Raw genomic sequence first — 19,463 nt, forward strand, 5'->3', positions numbered from 1 at the left:
AGTTTGGTGATTGAAATGACTATACAATAATATTAATATAAAGAGGTAAAACCAAAATAAAAACTTATTAAAATTAGATGACTAAAATGAAAATTTATTAAAGTTAGGTAACTAAAATGAAAATTATTGTTAACAATAGTGTCCAATTTATAATTTTTTTTTAATTTTCGATACCCAAAATGAAAATTTATGAAAGTCATCTAACCAACAGGAGTATAGTTTATCCAAAAAGAAACCCCAACCATCCGAGTGAATGGTCGTATCCGTGAAATTGGTAATATTCAGCGAAGAAATCTCTGGCATAATTTGTTAGAACCTCAGGAAACAAAGGAATGTAGTTATTTTCAATAATGGTGACTATTGCATTGCTGAGTTGTGAGATATTTTAAGAGGAGCAAACCTGGTGGATTTGGTCTTTTGAACAGGAACTTTTATTTTACAAGCGTTCACCCTACAATGGGTTTAAATCATATAGATTGCCTACTTGTTACTCACCCTACAACTCACATCAGGAGTTTCAATCGCAGAGATTGCCAGCGCACATATGTTGGCAATGATACATTCATCCTACAAAATTCACGTCGTGGTTTTGAACAGCAAGGATTGTCTGCTTGTGGTGTTTACACGTGATAGCAATAACTTGCTCTTATGGTGTGAGTTATACCCAAAAAAAACCCTGGTAGATAAGTGCAGCAAATTGAATGGCAGGCTCCAAATGAAGGATGGGTTCAACTCAACTAAGATGAGGCCTGTATATGTTTGTTAGGCCCCATTTTACCTATGCTCGGGACTGTGTAATTTGATTTCACTAGTTTTTAAGGCATTTGCCTCCTTTGGTAAAAAAGAAAAGAGTATGAAGCAACATAATTTAAACCACTTTAACCAGAATACATGTAACTGCTAATGTGTGGCGTCTAAAAGAGGGCAGTTCATATTGGGATCTATGAAAGTATAATTTTTGAGGGGGATAAACACACTAACATCTGCTTTACATGTACATATCAAAAGATTCATATCAGGAATGAACAAAATACCTAACTAGACCTCTCTGAATGATATTAACACTTGGAGAGACAGATGCCTACTGCTTAACCTCCCCCTCATTATCGTCTTGAGCAACACTTTGGTCACGGTTCCCTTGAGAGTTATCATCTTGAGTAACACTTTGGTCGCGGTTCCCTTGAGAATTCTCTGGAGCAACACCTCGCTCACGGTTCCCTCGAGATTTTCGGAAATATTTTGCAACAAAAGCTTCAGCCAAATCAGGATATTTCCCCTTGATCATGTTCTCCAGACACTTGAGATAAGAGAAATCTTGCTTATGACCATCGGTTGTGACAACATAGAGGCACCTGGTATCCAGGAAAAGGCTGTGCTTGTTTACCTGTTTTGCATCAAATGGTGATACACAACAAATAATTGATTAGTCCTTTCTTTTCTTCTTTGAAAGAAAATATAATTAAAATCCATAAATACTATGTACCCAAAAATATATTAAAATCAGTATAAAATTGCACACCGTCATTCATAGGTAACACATTCCAAAATCAAGCATCAAAAGCAAATTCAGAACCGATCTTATATAGACTGAAATTGGAACTGTTAACTGACCAAAAAAATAAAAAGATCACTTCACCCTATGCTGATGACTATATGCAATCATGTTTTCCCCGAGTCTTTTAAAATATCTAACATACAAGAAATTTTAAGCATGTTAAGTGTGTTTTCTGACATCTATTAAGTCTCGGATTTCTTGTGCTTTTACATTCAAATTGTGCCTCTCCACCTATTACCAATCGGTTTTAGGTTCAATGCTTAACAAAACCAATCTAAGGCAAGGGCCAGGAAGCATGGGACGAATTTACGTGACCAGACAGCATAGGATCTAGATGTCACAGAAGTGCACTGAATATCAGGAAGAGTTAACATGCATACATAATGCACAGTCCAAAACAACACAAGCTGTATCAAGGGAATTTTGTTCTTTAAGTGAATAAAGAACAAGAAAACATCACCCTAAGCTGAAGGCACCTTCGTCTAATACTTCCAGAGTACTTTAAAAGGCCTGAGAATTTGATGCTATCACTAAACAAAGAACTTAAACTACAAAGAGATAAAATGTCAGAGCCGACACCTCAGAACAAGGCAAACATCTTATCATTGGTGAAATTGGAACTTGGCAGTAACATGTAAACACATGCAAAGTACGAGCCAATATGAGAGATGAATAGTGAGTGACTCATGTCTCTAATGGAGAACTCCAACCATTAAGAGAATGTGTTTACATGGATGTCTTTGTCCACTTATTAAAGGCTCACAAATCACAGATGCCAAGCCATGGCCTAAAATTCTTCCATGTATCACAAACGATAGGAACACCATTCAAAGGCAAAGTGGGAAAAAAATTGGATAGAGAAGCCATACCATGACATAATCAATACCAGCACCCATTTTTACAGCTTTGTCTGGATGATGAGCTAAAACATTATCAAGAACAAACGTCTGATCATCGGCAGACAGCGGATCCCCATCGTTGTACCTTCAAATATGAATTTTCAATTGAGAAAACTCGCATAAGATAAAAACATGCAGTTTAAAGCAGAAACTATTGATTGCAGTGTTGGGGAATGGGAAAGTAGAAAAAAAGATTAAGCAGTACAATAATTAGACTCCGAGAATAAATGTAGGCTAGGTCATAGGAAGTGTCTGCTTTGTTACATATGTATCTAATAAAACTTGAGCGAACCCTAATGCTTAAAAGAATCATGAAATTTTTGACATGAACTATGATAGCAAAGATTGTTCTTGCAAAACCCAAATTGTTTCCCACTTGTAAGGTGATTAAAAACATATAATGCCATACAAATAGATCATCAAATGTAAGGGCATCTAATTTCCCAGAATTTCCTAACTTATGCAGATCCATGTCAATTAACAACATAAAGAAATTACTTTCTACTTTGTGATGTAACTAAAAACATTGTCAAAAAATTTCAAGAGAAAAAGTGAAAATTTACCCAGTCTGGTGCATTATTTTTCTGATTGACTGCATGAGTGGCTCAACATCCGACAGAATATCTTTCTCCTCAGAAGTAAACATGTCTAGTCTTTGTCTTGTAACAGTGTACATTGCAGCCATACTGGAATCATCATTCATCATTCGAGCTGGCTTCACAGGACGATTCTTCTTATTAGCATCTGAAGCCCAACGACGTGAGCCCTTACTCTGTCCCCACTGATGCTGTTTTTCATTTTGAGTGTTATCCTCACCCTGTGGCATATCCCAGCCACTAGAACTTGCAGGTTGGTTTAAGTCATTAAGGGTGCCCCAACCCTGTGAACATTCAGGTGACTTTTGTTGGTCCCATGAATTATTCATTGTAGGTGACTTTTCTTGGTCCCAAGAACTATTTGCTGGTGGCTTTTGCTGGTCCCAAGAATTATTTGCCGTAGATGATTTTTGCCGATCCCAGGAACTATTTGTTGCAGGTGACTTTTGTTGGTCCCAAGCATTATTCATTGTCTGTGACTTTTGTTGGTCCCAAGCACTATTCTTACTCCAGCCTTTTGTAGGTGACTCATCTGAGCCTGCAACAGATGAGGAAACCCAACCAGACATTGACTGAACTGGCTTTTCCCAAGAAGCTTTTTCATCCCAACTAGATGTCGGTTGAACTACCTTTTCCTCTGTCACTTTGTTATTCCAACCAGATGCTGACTGCACCGGCTTTACATGACTTGCTTTATTATCCCATTCATTTTCAATTCTCCCTTGGTCCGGCTGGTTATCATTTCCAGTGAAGCCAGATTCATGAACTGCAGCAATCTTCTTTCCCCAAGAAGAAACAGTATCCCAGCTACTAGATTTGGAAGTTTCGTCCAAAGATTTTTTAGGGGTGGAATCTTTTGTCCCCCAACCAGACCATGGCGCTGCAGCACTAGCATCAAGTTCTTCAGATTCTTTGCTCATTATTCCCCAACTAGCACCAGAATCCCAACCATTGGGCTTGGAGGCTCTCTCTTCCACAGGAAGGACATCTCGTGTATCAAACTTTTTCATCCCCCAACCAGACAATTCAGTTTTCTCTTTCATACAAGTTCCATCCGTTTTTGAAGAGACATCTTGTGATTTAGATTTGCTCATCCCCCAATCAGACCACTCGCTTTGCTTCTTTGAACTGGATGCAGCTGCTGCAAAATTGTCACCATCCTCTGCATTTTTATTCCATGCAGACAAGGCATCCCAACCAACATCCACTTTTGGAGAGACAACATCTTGTGATTTAGATTTCCTCGCCCCCCAATCAGAACACTCATTTTTCTTCTTCGAACTGGTTGCAGCAGCTGCAAATTTGTCACCTTCCTCCGCATTTTTATTCCATCCAGACAAAGCATCCCAACCAACATCCACTTTTGGAGAGACAACTTGAGAGTTAGATTTGCTCGCACCCCAACCAGACCACTCATTTTGCTTCTCCGAACTGGTCGCAGCTGCAGCAAATTTGTCAACATCCTCAACATTTTTATTCCATCCAGATGCATCCCAACCAACATCTGACACCTTGTCCAAAGACACATCTTTTTCCCAATTTGCACTAGCTGACTGACCGTCTAAATTATTCTCAAATTCAGCTGCGTCCTCAAACACCGGCTTATCTAAACCAGTGCTATGGTCTGGAGACAAGCACCACTCATCCATTAAATCATCAACTTCTTCTCCCAGGCAAGCAGTATTAGAATTGCTTCCACCAGCACCACAAACCATGTGCAGAAAGTTGTACACATCCATTCCACTCATTTGATCAGATCCAGACTGGGAAAGAAAAAAGATAATGAGAAAATGCTACACTAGAAATCAATGAAAGCCAATAAGAAGTTAGTTACTTGAACTCAATTGCAGGTGTCAACTGCAGGTATGCATCTAAGTGCTTGACATGCCAACCACATGAAATAGAACACATGCCAATTCAGTTATAGACGGTTCAAAACGAGGAAAAAGTTCTATGGATTCTTTAACCAAAATAAAATATTAAGACCCCTTTTTTTGGTCAAGTAAAAATATTAAGATCTTAGTAAATGAACCTAAATGGGACAGATGAAAAGGGCAAGGGCGTTGGCAGTAATAACCCAAGATGGAGGAAGAGAGAGGAACCAAGAAAACAAAGATGACATCAGATCATCAAGCTTCGTATCTCGTTACTGTAACTGAGTCTAAATTGTCAGCTTATTGTGTGGCATGAAGATCTATAGCAATTAAAACCTGAAAGGGTATGGAACTGAAGAAACTAATTCTGGTTAGGGCAGCAACTTGGTCTAATTTGGTGGATTCAGATATCTCCAGCTGAAACCATCACAGATCCCATACCATGTTCGTGACAAGTCGTGTTGACACCAAATTCCACCAAAAATACCAAGTTCAAGCAACAATCGAGGATAAGAGTTAGGAATATCATTAAAAAGTGTAACTCCAAATATGACATACCTCCTGATTCCACAGGAGGTCAAACCGTGATCCTGTTCCAACAGCCACACGTTTACCCCAAGAACAGGATGCAACTATGCTCGACAAGGAATCGTCATAGCATTTCTCAGCAGCCCTTTCAAAGCACTTTCTTGGTGTCTGTGCAACCATACAATAGCTAATTAATTCAAAGGAACAATGGTTTATCCAAGAAGGGACTTCTTGTACTTTCTCAACTTAGAAAGAATAACAAAATACTTACAAACAGTGTTGCCTCAGTAAATGGCACTTGAATATTCAATGAGCGAGATAGTGTCTTATAACCACCAGAGTTGAAGCCAATTAAATTTCCACAACATGTCATGCTGTTAGCTAAGAGCATGAGGTGTTCCTTTAGAACACCTCTTGTCACCATTGACACAGAAGTGGAGAGACGCTGTAAATGTCGCAAAAAGTGAGCATTTTCAGTAACAGAGAATGAAACAATGAAGCTTTAAGATTATTTGTTAGGATAAAAATATATATGAGCTGCTATATTCATCCATTAACAGTAAGAAAAAGTAAGTTATGTTATAGTAGATGCCATGTGTGCAAAAAATGCAAGCCAAAAATGAAAAGTCTGCACGTCTAAACAACCATCAAACCCTACTCTACACTTGATGTTTGGTTGAAATATACCTGCACTGCTTGTTCAAAAGCACAAGAAATTCCGAGCAGTTGCTCAACTTGCTTTATGGCATAAGGTATAGACCTATGGGTGTCAATTATATTTAGCACTGGAAGACAACAATCGATGACAGTCCTCCAGGCATCACCGTTCTGCTTCACAGCAGATTTCTCCAAAACAACTTCCAAAGCCAATTCACCCTTCTGAGTCTTACTTGGATTTCTTATCCAAGTTGTTGCATCAGGGTTAACCCAGATAATTTTTGCTGAACAGATACGAGGGTCACCTGTCCATTAAAGATACCAAAACAGTAAATATCAAAATGCAAACATTGTCGGAAAGCAACCATCATAACCAGTTTCTCAGATTACAAGCTAAATATAATTGAGACAGAGAAAGTATTCAAGGCCAACTATCATAAGGTTTGGAAAAGCAAACAACTTGAGAGTTGTACAAAGTTGAAAATTAATGATACAACTAACAATAATTGTGTGGATATCTATATGAGTTTTGTTGCCTAGCATTTTCTGGACCTTATACACTGCTACTATATGCGTAACAAAAAGAAATTAAAATATTCAAAAAGTATGAACAGAGATTGGAAGAGACTATATCTACAGCTTGGCAACCTTAACTTGTTAACATAATAATTACATATTAAAAATTTTTAAAAAGAAAGCTAATCACACTGTCACCCTTATCTGTTCAGCAATATGTAGGATTCGTACATAACATTTCATCAAAAGAGAAACCAAAAATCACAAAGTATATGGCAATACCCTTGATCACTGTTTGTAGAAGAACAGGGTAGATGATGTCAGCCAGGATTTGTATCGCACTATCTAGATTATCATCATTTGTATTTCGAAAAAAGAACATCAAGCATGGCATGTCAAGCCATTTGTCCACACAGGATTGCTGAATGGAACAACTTTCACTGCCAAAAAGTTCAAAGAGAGGAGAATTTATGTACATAGCAACAGAACAGTGCAGTGGATCAAGAAATAATAGAGATTCTCGATGATAAGACATGCAACCAAAGAGAAAGTCACAATAAGTAGAAATCAGATAAAATGAAATAGATAAAAGCAGACAAAGCAAGCTAAACCGAATGCCAAACAGCCTCCCAAGTTCTTTTTTGGTGGCAACCTAGTGACCTATCAGGTTCCTTCCCGAGAAAAGGTCAACATCAGCAGTGATTCTTATCATGCAAGAGTTTTACCAGTACTTTGTCCCATTGCAACCAGATAAATGTTATAACAGAAACAGATCACACACTGTAAGGGTTCTAGCACAGTTGGTCAATAGAGGGAGAATATCAAACTCTACTACTTCTAGATTGACCAGCTGAAAGATGAAGTATGAGGCTTCTTTTTATGTTTTTGTTAAAAGGAAGAGCACTACAGCTCAAACCTAGGATTTCTATCCATGTCTCACACCCACCATTACTGATTAAGCTAAGGCCCAATTGTTAAGAGGTTTTTAAATTAAACTGTAATTAAAAGCATAAGCAATTTTAGGACCCCAGAACACAGAGAAAAAGCACAAGTGGTAAAATTGGAATATTTTCTAAGAACACTTTAACTAATAGTTGATTGCCAATAGTTGGTGCTTAGTCCGATTTTGGCATGAGATCAGTAATCAGAAGAATTTGGATTGTTGATAGTTGGCACTTAGTCAAATTTTGAAATGAGTACAGTAAAGCAGAAGAATTTGGTATCTATTTCACATACCGATGTTATTACTGAAAAGTTATATACTGCCTAGACATCCGTTAAAGAACATAATGCTAAGAGTCGCACCAATATATATTTGTTTTTCAAATCAGAGGAACTACAATAAATTTTAGCAAACTTCTGGCAGTAACTATTAACTACAATAAAGAAAACACATTTAGTCCGCCATAACAAATTCCATTGTAGAAAACTAACCTGACAAACAAATCTGTCCTCTTAAAAGTTTCAGCAGTTTTTTTCTTCTTACAAAAGGAGTTAATAGTTTCTTGGCACTTCATATGAATCTCTTGCACACTAACACTCAACTCCTTCAAAAGATCCTGTGTTTTTCACCACCTCTAATATGAGATATATTAAAAGAAGCAACATGGATGCAATTTAAAGTCTTAAATGTACCCCAAAAGAAACAATAATGTTAGGCTAAGTACAGTAACCTTATTGAGAAGGATATGCCCAACAAGGCCTGCCTCTATTTCTGACACAATTTGCTGCTGCTGGTATCTGTAAGCAATGCGCTACAGTTAGGCCTTATACTACTGCATTACTCAAGCTCATCAGTAATCATATATGTATATATCCCCTTTTCAACAAACAAAATATTGGGAAGGGGGGGGATGGAACCCCAGAAAGCGGAGTGATTATGAGATTGAACATACTCAATGATGAAATCTACTGCAATATCTTTAAGTTTGACTCTTCTCAAATGATTCTTAACAAGATATGCTGCATTTTCTTGGCAATACTTTCTCCCACAATCACAATCTTTCAAATACAGAATTACACGGCGGTCAATTGGGTCATTTTTGAAACTTACTTTGCAAAGCAATATTTCCTGAAAATAAGAAAATCACAAAGTAATGGTAAGTGATATACAAAACAGACATGCTTAAGCACTACTATCTAATCATTTCATTCTACACAATCCATAGTGGATTACCTTCATCAGTTCCCAAGAAGAATTGCTACTAGGAGATGAATCAAGAACTGCTTTATATGCTGGATTTGACATTGCAGTAGCAGCTAAGACACCCACAGGTTCACCAGCGGGGAATTGAGGTCTAGTTCTAGCACTTAGCCCATATTGAAATTGTATTATTGAATTGCTACTGACATTTCTAACTGTGCCATCATAACAAATAACAACATCACGAAGGATGGCCATCAAATTCTTAAACAAGGTCCCAGGTTCAGACAATCCTCTAGTAGAGCGAACCATTACTTCTCTTGTAGATATTGAATGTACAATGCCCTCATACGGATCAAGCCCACGGAAAAAGCAACTTTTAATCAGTCCAAACTCAGCAGAAGGATAATCGATTGCATCTGAAGGATATATGCTTTGAAATTGGTGAGCCACATCTTCAACCAAAGTCTTTGAGTAGAATTTTCCTTTATCAGAAAGTTGCATTCCCAGGAATCCAATCTGCTGAACAACCTTATTGACAGCAGAATCACTCCTAGAGTCAATTAAATTACCCAAAGAGGATGTTTTTAGTATGAAATCAGCTATTGGCGCTTTGGCTACTCGAATGTGATTCTCCATTTGCAACTCAACCAATTCATTATAAGTTGACCTTAACTGATAAAGCAGGGGAGATATAACCTGAATATCCTTCTGAATATTTTCTATAACTTCCCTGGAGACGGAAAAATCTTCTAGACAAACAGTGAAGCCCTCTGCAAAAATATTCTCCATCAATAAAGGTTGTAAAGAATCAAAGAAGTTAAGAACCTCTTTTGGACCCTTCTCATAGAAAATAGATGCCACAACTTCATTGATGACAGACTGCATAAGGTCCTTATTGAAATCAACTTTCAATATATCACTTTTTCCAATTAAGTATCTATCACTGGAGCAATCTAGGCATGCAGGAAAAGCGGTCTGCAGAATTTGGAAGGCTGTCCAACATGGAGCAACATGATTACCCTTTAAAAAAGCAGGTTCTGGCAAAGCTGAAGAGAGAAACATAGACAATTGTTGAGCATCTGCCTTTTTAAACAAAAATGTCTTAAGCATAACTCTGAGTGACAACAATGAATCAGTCGCCAACTGCAAATTTAGGTTGCCACTATGGGAGCTAAGCAACTGCTTCTCCACTGAAAAGAGCTCATAAACCTCTGCTTTTGCTGATAAAGACTGCGGATAGAACAAGTGAATACAATCTCCATCAAAATCAGCACTTAATGGCCCACAAATTAGGGGATTTATCTTCACTGTATGATCATCATGTACATATACTGAAAGTGCCTGCAATGAATGCTTATGTGTCGTCGGTGGCCTATTTATGAAAACAATATCTCCATCCATAATTCGCCTATGTACCACCTGACCAGGTCTCAAAAACGTATGCCCCTTTGACCCCTCCCTCAATGAATATGTAGAACCACCATCTCTGTAGGTCAAACACAACTTGTTATCCACCAGATTTTGCAAATATCTCATGTTGTGCATGTGAACCCTTTCCTCGAAAGTAATTCTCTGAGCAATTTCAGATGGAATACCAATCTCATTCACCTTTTTGTATGGATCACCAGTAATCACACTGCGTGAAGAAAACCCTGAACCCTTTCTAATAAACAGTGTTCTCATTTTCTCTAGCCATGCTTTCGTTGACGAATCACTAGCATCTTTGTTAACCCCGTATCGTGCATCTATGCTGCGGGATGCTTTAACAGTACCCCTAACTTGAAGATATTGCTCAACTGCTGATTGCAAATCGTTAGCTTCTACTTCATGCGATTCAAAATTTGGGGTACCAGACCTTGAACTTTTGATGATCTCAACTTGCTTCAGAACCTTTCTCAGCATTGATGTAGAAAGATCCTGACAAAAGAAAAAGGTCAACCACGAAAGAGATAACACTAATATGATCCAACATGAAAATCAAGATAAGCAACCTCATTTGTTCATAATACACTTACCGAGGACATGACGCTAACGCCGTCCGAAACGTCCGGGACAGATAAACAATTTGGGGGAACAGGCAAATACTGCAAAATATATCCCTCTTGTGGGAAGAACCCTTTCCCAGAAAGTTTCCGTCTTGTCTGTGCAGGAATTCTCTTGAGTATTTCCACCACCTGTTACCGTTTTCAAATAAATAAAACTTAGCCCTGAACCATTGTTATTTCACCAAAGATACAATATCAAACAGATATTCATATCAAGGCCAAATAACAGTTCAGGAAACCTAATGCTTTCCTGATGATAATTGTTCTAGATTCAGTAAAATTTAGAATCATCCAACAAATCAACTCTCATATCAGCTTGTATCAGGAACTAAAATTTTTTTAAAACTGACGCATTTGGTATTATTTCAGAGACTAATTAATAACTTTAAAAATAATAAGATTATGCTTGAAACCAAGAAATATGAACAAAAAATCAGCCAAACTCAAACGCACTACTGTCTGCTTTAAAAGACTACTACTATACTGAACTTTATGATACTAATACAAGTCAATACATGTATGGGTGCGTAATCATGTACTGTGCATAATAAAAATAAAATAATAAGCTACATATGTAAAGCTCAAAATAAAACATCAAATCATGAAAAAATTGGGAAAAAGAGAATAGCACACAATGACTCAGCATCAAATCTCAACAAACACGAACATATGAAAGCCAAGGTCAAACACCAAAAAAAGAGAGAAGTTGAAGACAAACCTCACAAGGCAGAAGAGTTCGAGTATGATGATCACCATAGCGAAAACCATATCTCTCTAAAAAATTCCAGTTAGTTTTTGATTGTCTAGATGGCTGCTTCAACTCCAAATAACAAGCACCATCTGTTGTCTTAACCTCTTTGATTGAAACTTGTGGAGTATTCTATGAAAATCAAGAGAGAAAAGGATAAGAAAACAAAGAATAACACACCTCCAAAAAAAATTAAAGAGAACAAATACATATACAAATAAGTCCAATTTCAGCTAATTTCGAGAAATAATTCTCATTTAACAAATCAGGTATTATACTAGAAACCCCATCATGCACAATTTACACGATATCAATTGTTAGTCCATGTAAATATCTCCAAAAGTTGCCCTTAAATTAAAATCGATTACCATAATCCCACTATTTTGCCTCTCCTTCATCCGAAGGAGTAGGCTCTGAAAACAACCCCATCCCCTCCATCATGACCATACAGTTCAATTGGGGACAGAAAACTGTTTGTTTGGGCAATCACATGCAAAATAGTAAACATCATCAGAAATGATAAACTGCAATTAGTGAACACTCGTACTGCAAATCAAACAAGCAAAAAATGTTAGGCACATCAAACTCACCTCACAACAGGACGATAGCAATCTTTCAGCGACACTGCCACTTTTCATCTGAAACTGAAATGTGAAACACTAATAACTACCAAGCATGTAAATACATCAACAGATTTATCAGCCTGCTATTTAGTGAGAAGTATAGAATTAAGAGTCCAACCTTTCACAAATGATGTTACATAAAAATTAAGGAATATTATCATTTAAAACTGCAGGGCATTGAGCACTGAATTTCAAATTCTCCAGAGGAAAAATCAAGGCATTTCTAGAAACTTCCACATGATTAAACATTTTCTTACAAATACATTGTTTATGCATTTAAATGCCAACTCAAGATTTGTGCAAATAACAGGATGATATAAGCTAAACAAAGTACAATAAGTTACTTGCTGATCTTAGTTCTAGACAGAGAAATTTGGTAAAATGGAGGAAGAAAAGTAACTTGAAATGGAGAGAAATAAGGGAAGGTGCATCCATCTAGGAGCAGTGAGGAAATAGAAACCTTCAATCACTTTAACCACTGGCAAGATTTTAATCCTGTTTTAGCTCTCAACAAGTAAGCCATTCATCGGATTACTTTATTTTACTTTGAAGAGATGAATAGTTATATTTAAGACTTTAAACTTTTTCCTGCAGTCAAAAAGGTAACAATATTTATGATATTCTTACGAGTCAAACCATTATTTATTGTGATATCTCTTTTTGATGAGCTTCCAGGCTTATAATTTGCTAAACATTTTTAGATATAAGAGGTAATATCCTGCAAGGTTTATACCCCGGTATCCCAAGATTTAATCTGTCCCTAATGAAGCATGGAAGATTGATATACATTTCAACCAAAAAAGCTAAGCATCCTTTGACAAGACCTTTCATCGATCTTCCTCAACTAATGAAAAAGAGCCAAAGAGATCAGAGCCGCTTTCTGTACAAGTGACTTCAAAACAAGATCATTTATAATAGATAATGCAATAGTTAACAAGGTAGTACCTTGTTCTTCAATTTTAGGCACTTCAAGCAAAGCAAACTCAACAGTCGCTTTAATTCACTGATATGGCTAGGATGGTATATTGGAATTGGTAATTCAATATATCCAAAATGACCTGAAAGCAGCAACAAAAATGAGAAGTTTGGCAATTTTCTCTTGTTTTTCTAGCTTTCAACTTTTATCCATTGGCAAGAATAGAAGTAAGCACCTTCACATTGTCCAGGTTCTGATGTACCACATGCACTACATTTACCAAATTCGAGGGGCAAACCAAGGTAGGAATTCGAGAGTTGACTAACATGGTTAATAGGAAAGCCACTGACTGATGCTGTAAGCTGTGAATAAATTTTGGAAGATGAACAAAGTCAATTAGCATCAAAGAATGAACTATTGCATAAAAAATAAGAGAATGTAGTCCATCATCAACACTATTAATTTGAGGGTAAGTAATTATCAATGATAAACCCTAATCAATCAAAATTAGTGTTCACAGAAAACATTGTTGTTAAATGATTCGACTTCCCAGTTGTAGATGCTAAAACTAGTTCCAAGAAGCAAATATAGATACCAGAGTTAACTCCTTTGCAGGAATCGAATAGGAGGTGAAGACAGCATTAAAATAAGTGGAACATCCAAAAACCATTTTGCAGTCATACAAATGACAAAAGACCAAGAGGGGAAGATTATTGCCATAGAGAAACAAACTAATGAGCAAATAAATGAGAAAGACAGATTTCAACTCACAATTTCTTTAGGGCTTGCCAAACAGAACTTTATACCAACTATCTCACCATCTAAAATAACTGACGAAGAATTTTCCTCCATGTCTCTCGCTTTAAACTATAAGACAAAACTGTGCAAATAAACATCCAATAAGTATAATGATAAGGGGAATAATATTACCAAAAAAAAAAGGCCACACGATGCAGGGGGAAAAGAAAAAGCTATCGCTAATGATATTAAAAGTTTAAAACCAGTGGCAACTTTCTCCCTCTAACTACATTTGAATGCTTTTCAAATAAGTTGGACACCAAAACCCATCCAGTATCATATGGTCATCCTAGATACTAATGATAAGGACAAAATGAATTGTTTTACAAATCCACCTTAGTTTAAGGTTGAATAGCTATAACCTAATACCTATGTTAGTCAGACTAGGGATGCATGTAGGATATTCGTATGTGTTTGAGATGTATATGCTCAACTCTTTAGAGGGTCATACCTCCATATCCATGTCTTAATATGTTTCATACATAGTATTTCAAGGAAAATTAAAAGCCAAAGTAACATGGCCTGAGCATAATCACTCCCAGACTACTATAGCAACTGAACAAATCAGAGCAGAGCCAATGTGCTAAAAACGAGTTGCAAGTTCTCCATGAATAACATTTAATTACACGAATGACAGAGAAGTCGACAAGAGAAGAAGAAGACGTAAGAAAATTCCAGCACACAGTACATATCACGAAAGGAAGTGGTTGTTCAACATAGCAAGTTCAGTCAATTAAGCTTAATTCCCAAAAAAAAAACGCAAAGTAATACAGTAACTACACATTAATTTATAAGTAAAACCACCAACTAACAAAATCAGTAAAACCACAATTCATTTAGTAATATAGAATATACTAATTTGAAGGGGACTAAAAACTAACCATTTCAAACCCAAGAAGCATAGACCTGCATTATTCCCTCTCTTCATTTTTCTTAAAATACCCCTCTCCAACACCTATGTATAACTCATTTACAGACAAGAGACTGGATATATGAAACCACCCACCCCCAAACTTTAAAAAAGAAAAAAAAAATTGAACATACCCATCCGTGTCGGACGCATGCCAACACTCACACTTAAGTCCAAGTAACATAGGCATGGACGATCATAAAATAGTAGCTACATTTATGTTATAAATATATATTATGCTTTTTCTGTTAATGAACTAGTGGCCTGAACCATAATGATGAGAATCAACAGCCAAAAACAAGAAATTTTAGCCACCTAACTTCACAAAGTCATCATGCCGGGTAAACAGCAAAGAGATTAAGGGTGATTTTTTTCCTCTTATATCTGGAATATGAAAAGACTCGCCTTGATAAAGGTCAACTACACAAGGAACTCTCTACTTCGGCAAGATGGACAAAGAAAATGCAAGACCATAGACATGCATAACTTATAACCAAAATTGAAAACCAAACTGAAGTTGACTAACAAAACACAAAAGGCCAAATTCCTTGCACTCTTCTCTTTTTTTTTTTTAAATCAACTGTCTCAGCAAAGATCACATGCAAGAAAGGGGGTAAAACAAGAAGTAGAAGTAAAAGGGTAAAAAGCATATTACCTCGAAAATTTCGTCTTTTTAGTCTACCTAAATGAAATGACCCTGAAAAAACAACGAAACCCAAGAAATGGGTTTTAGGCAAAGAGTTAAAAAAAGCCTAAAAATTAAAACTTTTTTTGGTTCCTGATAAAATGAAGAAAAGAAACAGTCTAACATTTCCAGTAACAGACCAAAAAACCAAATAAAAACTCTAACTCAAAAATTGTGTTTACTTTGGGAAAAGAATACCCAAAAAAAAAGTTTGTCATCTTTTTCTCCATTTTCTTCGCCTTTGCTTCAGTTTCTAAGTACCCAAACGTTAAAGAAGGAAAAATCATAAATTTAGGCCCATAAGACTTAAAAAATAAATTACCTGAAATGTCTTTGGTTTCTTCTGAATTTTCTGAGACCCTAAAACAAATAAATTTTGAAACACTAAAACCCTAAAAAAAATTTAAAAAGAAGGAAACCAAATGGGTTCTCGATGTTAGAGCCAGAAATGACTGATCAAACCCAAAAAATATAACTAGTGGGGAGGGAAGAGAAAATGTAGCCAAAAAAAATGTTTTTTTTTCAAATAAAATTAGAAATTTATCTTCCATGATTTTGTACAATTTTTCTCTCTTCCTCTCCCTGACTGAAGGAAAGAGAGGAGAAGAAGTGAAATAACAGAAGATTTGGACAGTCAAATGAGTGAGAGTGAAAGTGAGAGAGAAAGAGAAAGGGACTTAAAGAAATTGGTGTTCTTTTTGTGAGGGAATTTTTGAGCATGTTGGTGTATACATGGCTTTTACTTTATTGTTTGGGTTGGTTGGTAGGGTTGAGTAAGAAAAATCTAGATCTCGAAAATAAATCAATGGTTCGATTAAGACTTAGTTTAACAATATTTTTAATAAATATTTTTTAAATAAAAAATATTTAAAAGTTTTTTATTAGAAATGTTTTATTTAATAATATTTTTATTTCAAAAAATTATTTTTTCTCAAAAAATTTTCTATAGAAGTATTATTAACCTAGCCCTAAATTTAAAGTATTTGATCCGTTTATAAAATATTAAGTTTTATTTTTATTTAATTTATAATTAATTTTATTTTTGATGGTATAAAAATAAATATTTTATATTGAAAATAGTGAATGATTTAAAAATTTATATAAAATATATTTTATTTAAAATGTTATATAAAAGCTATTGATTATTTTTATTTATTTAAAAAATATCTTTAAGATTTTGCTAAATATTATTTAAAAACTATAAAATAAAATTCATTTTGTTAAAATAAATTTAAAAATTAAAAATTAACAGGAAAAAATTAAGAATTGGAGAGGGGTATTTTAAGAAAAATGACCTTGCTTGTCTTGCTCTATTGGCTTTCAAATTAAAGGGTAAAATGAGGATTTTCAATTTTAATTAAAAAATAATAATAAATAAATAATTATTTTAAACCTATATTAAAATATTATAAATGTGGCAACACTTTGATTGGAGTAATGGCTACTGCTGTTCTTTATCATTGAGGGCTGAGAAAGAAAATAAAAAAAAATTAAAAATCGACTTGAATTAAGGTGTTTGAATGATTTATGAAATATAAATTTAAAAGTAAAGGTTATCTAAAATTAAATCGAATTCTATTTTCTATTTAAAATATAATTAATTTTATGTTTCATTATGTAAAAATAAATATTTCATATTTAAAATAGTGAATTAAATTAAAATTTCTTGAAATTTTATTAGTTTGAGTTTTTTTTTAAATGATATTAAAAAATTTTAAACAAAGTTTATTTTTTGAAAATAAATTTAAAAATCCAAAACTAAAAATTAATATAAAAAATTAAAAATCAAGCTGAATGATAATATATAATAAAAAACTAAATCGAACGGAACCGATATCACCAATATTGTATGAACAAAAAAATACTACAAAATTAAATTATTGTTAAATTATATTTCACTAAGTATTTTAAATTTATATTTAATTCAATTATATTTTAAATTTAAAATAAATTTATTAAATTATTTTATTCAAAATTAATTATCATTACATAAAATGTTTTAATGAAAATTTTAAGTAATTAAAAATAACTCAGGAAATAAAAATAAATTCATTGTAATGTTAATATATAATTGAATTAAATTTTAAGTTTAAAACTTTTGATATGTATTTAAATAAATATCGTTAAAAAAAATGTTGTCAGAATTGTCATGATCATGATCATTGCCCAACCTTTAATGGCATATTTAACCAAAATATTTTGAGTAGAGGTATTCATAAGTTGAGTCTGTACAGCCCAATTTTGACATGATGCCTAGTATTAAACCTAAACCCAACTATCTATCCAAAACCTAAACCCAATTACAAACCCAAAACTCAAACCTAAATCATCAACCCAATTAAACCAAACTAAACACAATCCTAATTAAACCAACTAAGCCCAGCCTACCCTAACCCAAACCCCACATAGGCCCAAGAGACTAAACCAGCTCAGAAACCCACGTGCCTCGTTGGTACGTTCAACGCCCAAGGCTCGGCTCCCCTTGTCTCGTTGCACCAAAACGGAAGCCCCTCCTTCGTTGACCTTCCCCGACCTGCAAGCATACCCAAAAAAAGAAATAAAACAACACAACACGCAAGGGCAATAGAGGCAGAAAATTTGTATTCGGCTATATAGCCACAACACAAAAAATGTAATTTTTACAGACAGAGATTAAGAAATCAAAGAGCAAAAACAGAGAAAAAATGTTGATTCGATTTTCTTTTCGTTTGCCTTTTGGTTTCTTGTTTCCTTTATTATTTTTGTTTGTAAATTTATTTTAAATAATAATAATAAAACAAAAAAAATAAAACCTCACCTTTCGCGTTTACACCGTCGGAAAGAGGAGAGGAGATGAGGGAACCATCCCGATGAAGGGTGGTCAAAGGCTGAAAGGCCCTTTGCTCGTTCGAGGCGTTTCTATCGGGGTTTTGGGCCTTGAATCGGGATTGGGGAAGGCAAAATGGCCTTAAAGACCCCTTCTTGTAATCGGACCACCGTATGCGGCGGTCGCCAATGGTCCTGTGGCCGGAAATTGCCTAGGCCAGAGGAACCTCCCTCCCTCTCTCTCTCTCTTTTTTCTTTAGGTACTAGTGAAATGAAATTTAAAAAAAAAATTGCTGTATAAACCCATGGAACAACGTCGTTTGGGGTTAAGTCCAACAACCCCAAAACGGCGCCGTTTTAAGCTCTGACCCATGACCCGCCCCTTTTTCCTTGAGGATACGCATGTTTTTATGATGAATGGGATAATTCGCGCGTAGCCCCTCTACTTTTGCGACGCCTTGCAATGTGGCCTTTGTTCGTTTCTTTTATTTTTTAATTTTGCCGCATATTTTTGTATTCGCTTCAGATAGGTTCATCTTGAAACGTAGCGTATGAGGGATAGGGATATTTCCTAGTCGGTCCCTCATTGTTTCAGTGCTTTTCATCTCAGTCCTTGATGGCTAATTTTCTGTTATTTACGATTTGCACCTTAATTTTTTAATTCAATCTTACCCTAGTCCTAATCTATTTAATTTGTTTATTTATTTATTATTTCAACTTTTCAGGAACTATTTTATTGTTATTTATTTTAAGTTTGTTTTTCTTACATTATTTATATTAAACCATTTTATTATTAGTTATTGTAATCCTTTTTACGTCTTATGTATTTTAAATTGGTTTAAATATTTTACATATATTATTTGTTTTAACTCCTATACATATTACTTATTTCGAAATATTTTTATACGTTATTTGTTTTAAATTATTATATATTACACTATTTTAATCGTTTAAAATTCATTTTAATTATTATTATTTTTAAACTTCCCATATATTATTTATTTTAATATGTTCTTTATTTTAGATTATTTTATATATATTCTATTCTAAATTTTCATGTATAGTATTTAATTTAAACTGTTTTATATGTTATTCATTTTAAAATTTTTATATATTTTTAAACCTCTTTTTATTATTTATGTTAAGTTTTTATACATTTGAA

The 19,463-nt window shown here is 34.7% G+C and overlaps 1 protein-coding gene and 1 long non-coding RNA gene across 2 annotated transcripts; both read right to left on the minus strand.

Moving 5' to 3' along the window:
* Positions 1-854: 854 nt before the first annotated feature.
* LOC107928093 (DNA-directed RNA polymerase V subunit 1) lies at positions 855-16,295 on the minus strand. Its single transcript, XM_016859240.2, has 19 exons — positions 15,819-16,295; positions 15,467-15,508; positions 13,875-13,983; positions 13,339-13,465; positions 13,133-13,245; positions 12,155-12,208; positions 11,535-11,696; positions 10,787-10,945; positions 8,802-10,688; positions 8,521-8,696; positions 8,299-8,365; positions 8,060-8,184; positions 6,908-7,065; positions 6,140-6,414; positions 5,724-5,897; positions 5,483-5,620; positions 3,018-4,813; positions 2,425-2,539; positions 855-1,384 (listed from the first exon to the last, which is right to left on the minus strand). The coding sequence occupies exons 3-19, from the start codon at positions 13,953-13,955 to the stop codon at positions 1,082-1,084; spliced, it is 5,910 nt and encodes a 1,969-aa protein (XP_016714729.2). The 5' UTR covers positions 13,956-13,983; positions 15,467-15,508; positions 15,819-16,295; the 3' UTR covers positions 855-1,081.
* A 1,363-nt stretch (positions 16,296-17,658) lies between these two features.
* On the minus strand, positions 17,659-18,750 carry LOC107928040 (uncharacterized). Its single transcript, XR_001692550.2, has 2 exons — positions 18,294-18,750; positions 17,659-18,029 (listed from the first exon to the last, which is right to left on the minus strand). It is a non-coding gene; the product is annotated as an uncharacterized lncRNA (long non-coding RNA).
* Positions 18,751-19,463: the final 713 nt, after the last annotated feature.

This window comes from Gossypium hirsutum, chromosome A06, assembly GCF_007990345.1.
Source record: "Gossypium hirsutum isolate 1008001.06 chromosome A06, Gossypium_hirsutum_v2.1, whole genome shotgun sequence".
In the NCBI taxonomy this organism is placed as follows: domain Eukaryota; kingdom Viridiplantae; phylum Streptophyta; class Magnoliopsida; order Malvales; family Malvaceae; genus Gossypium; species Gossypium hirsutum.

Excerpts from the sequence above, each read along its gene's own strand:
- LOC107928093 (XM_016859240.2), bottom strand. The coding sequence starts at position 13,955 with ATGGAGGAAAATTCTTCGTCAGTTATTTTAGATGGTGAGATAGTTGGT. Across the intron at positions 8,366-8,520 it reads GCAGTAGATTTCATCATTGA|ATACCAGCAGCAGCAAATTG; the intron begins GTATGTTCAATC and ends CATTGCTTACAG. Across the intron at positions 4,814-5,482 it reads ACCTCCTGTGGAATCAGGAG|TCTGGATCTGATCAAATGAG; the intron begins GTATGTCATATT and ends TTTCTTTCCCAG.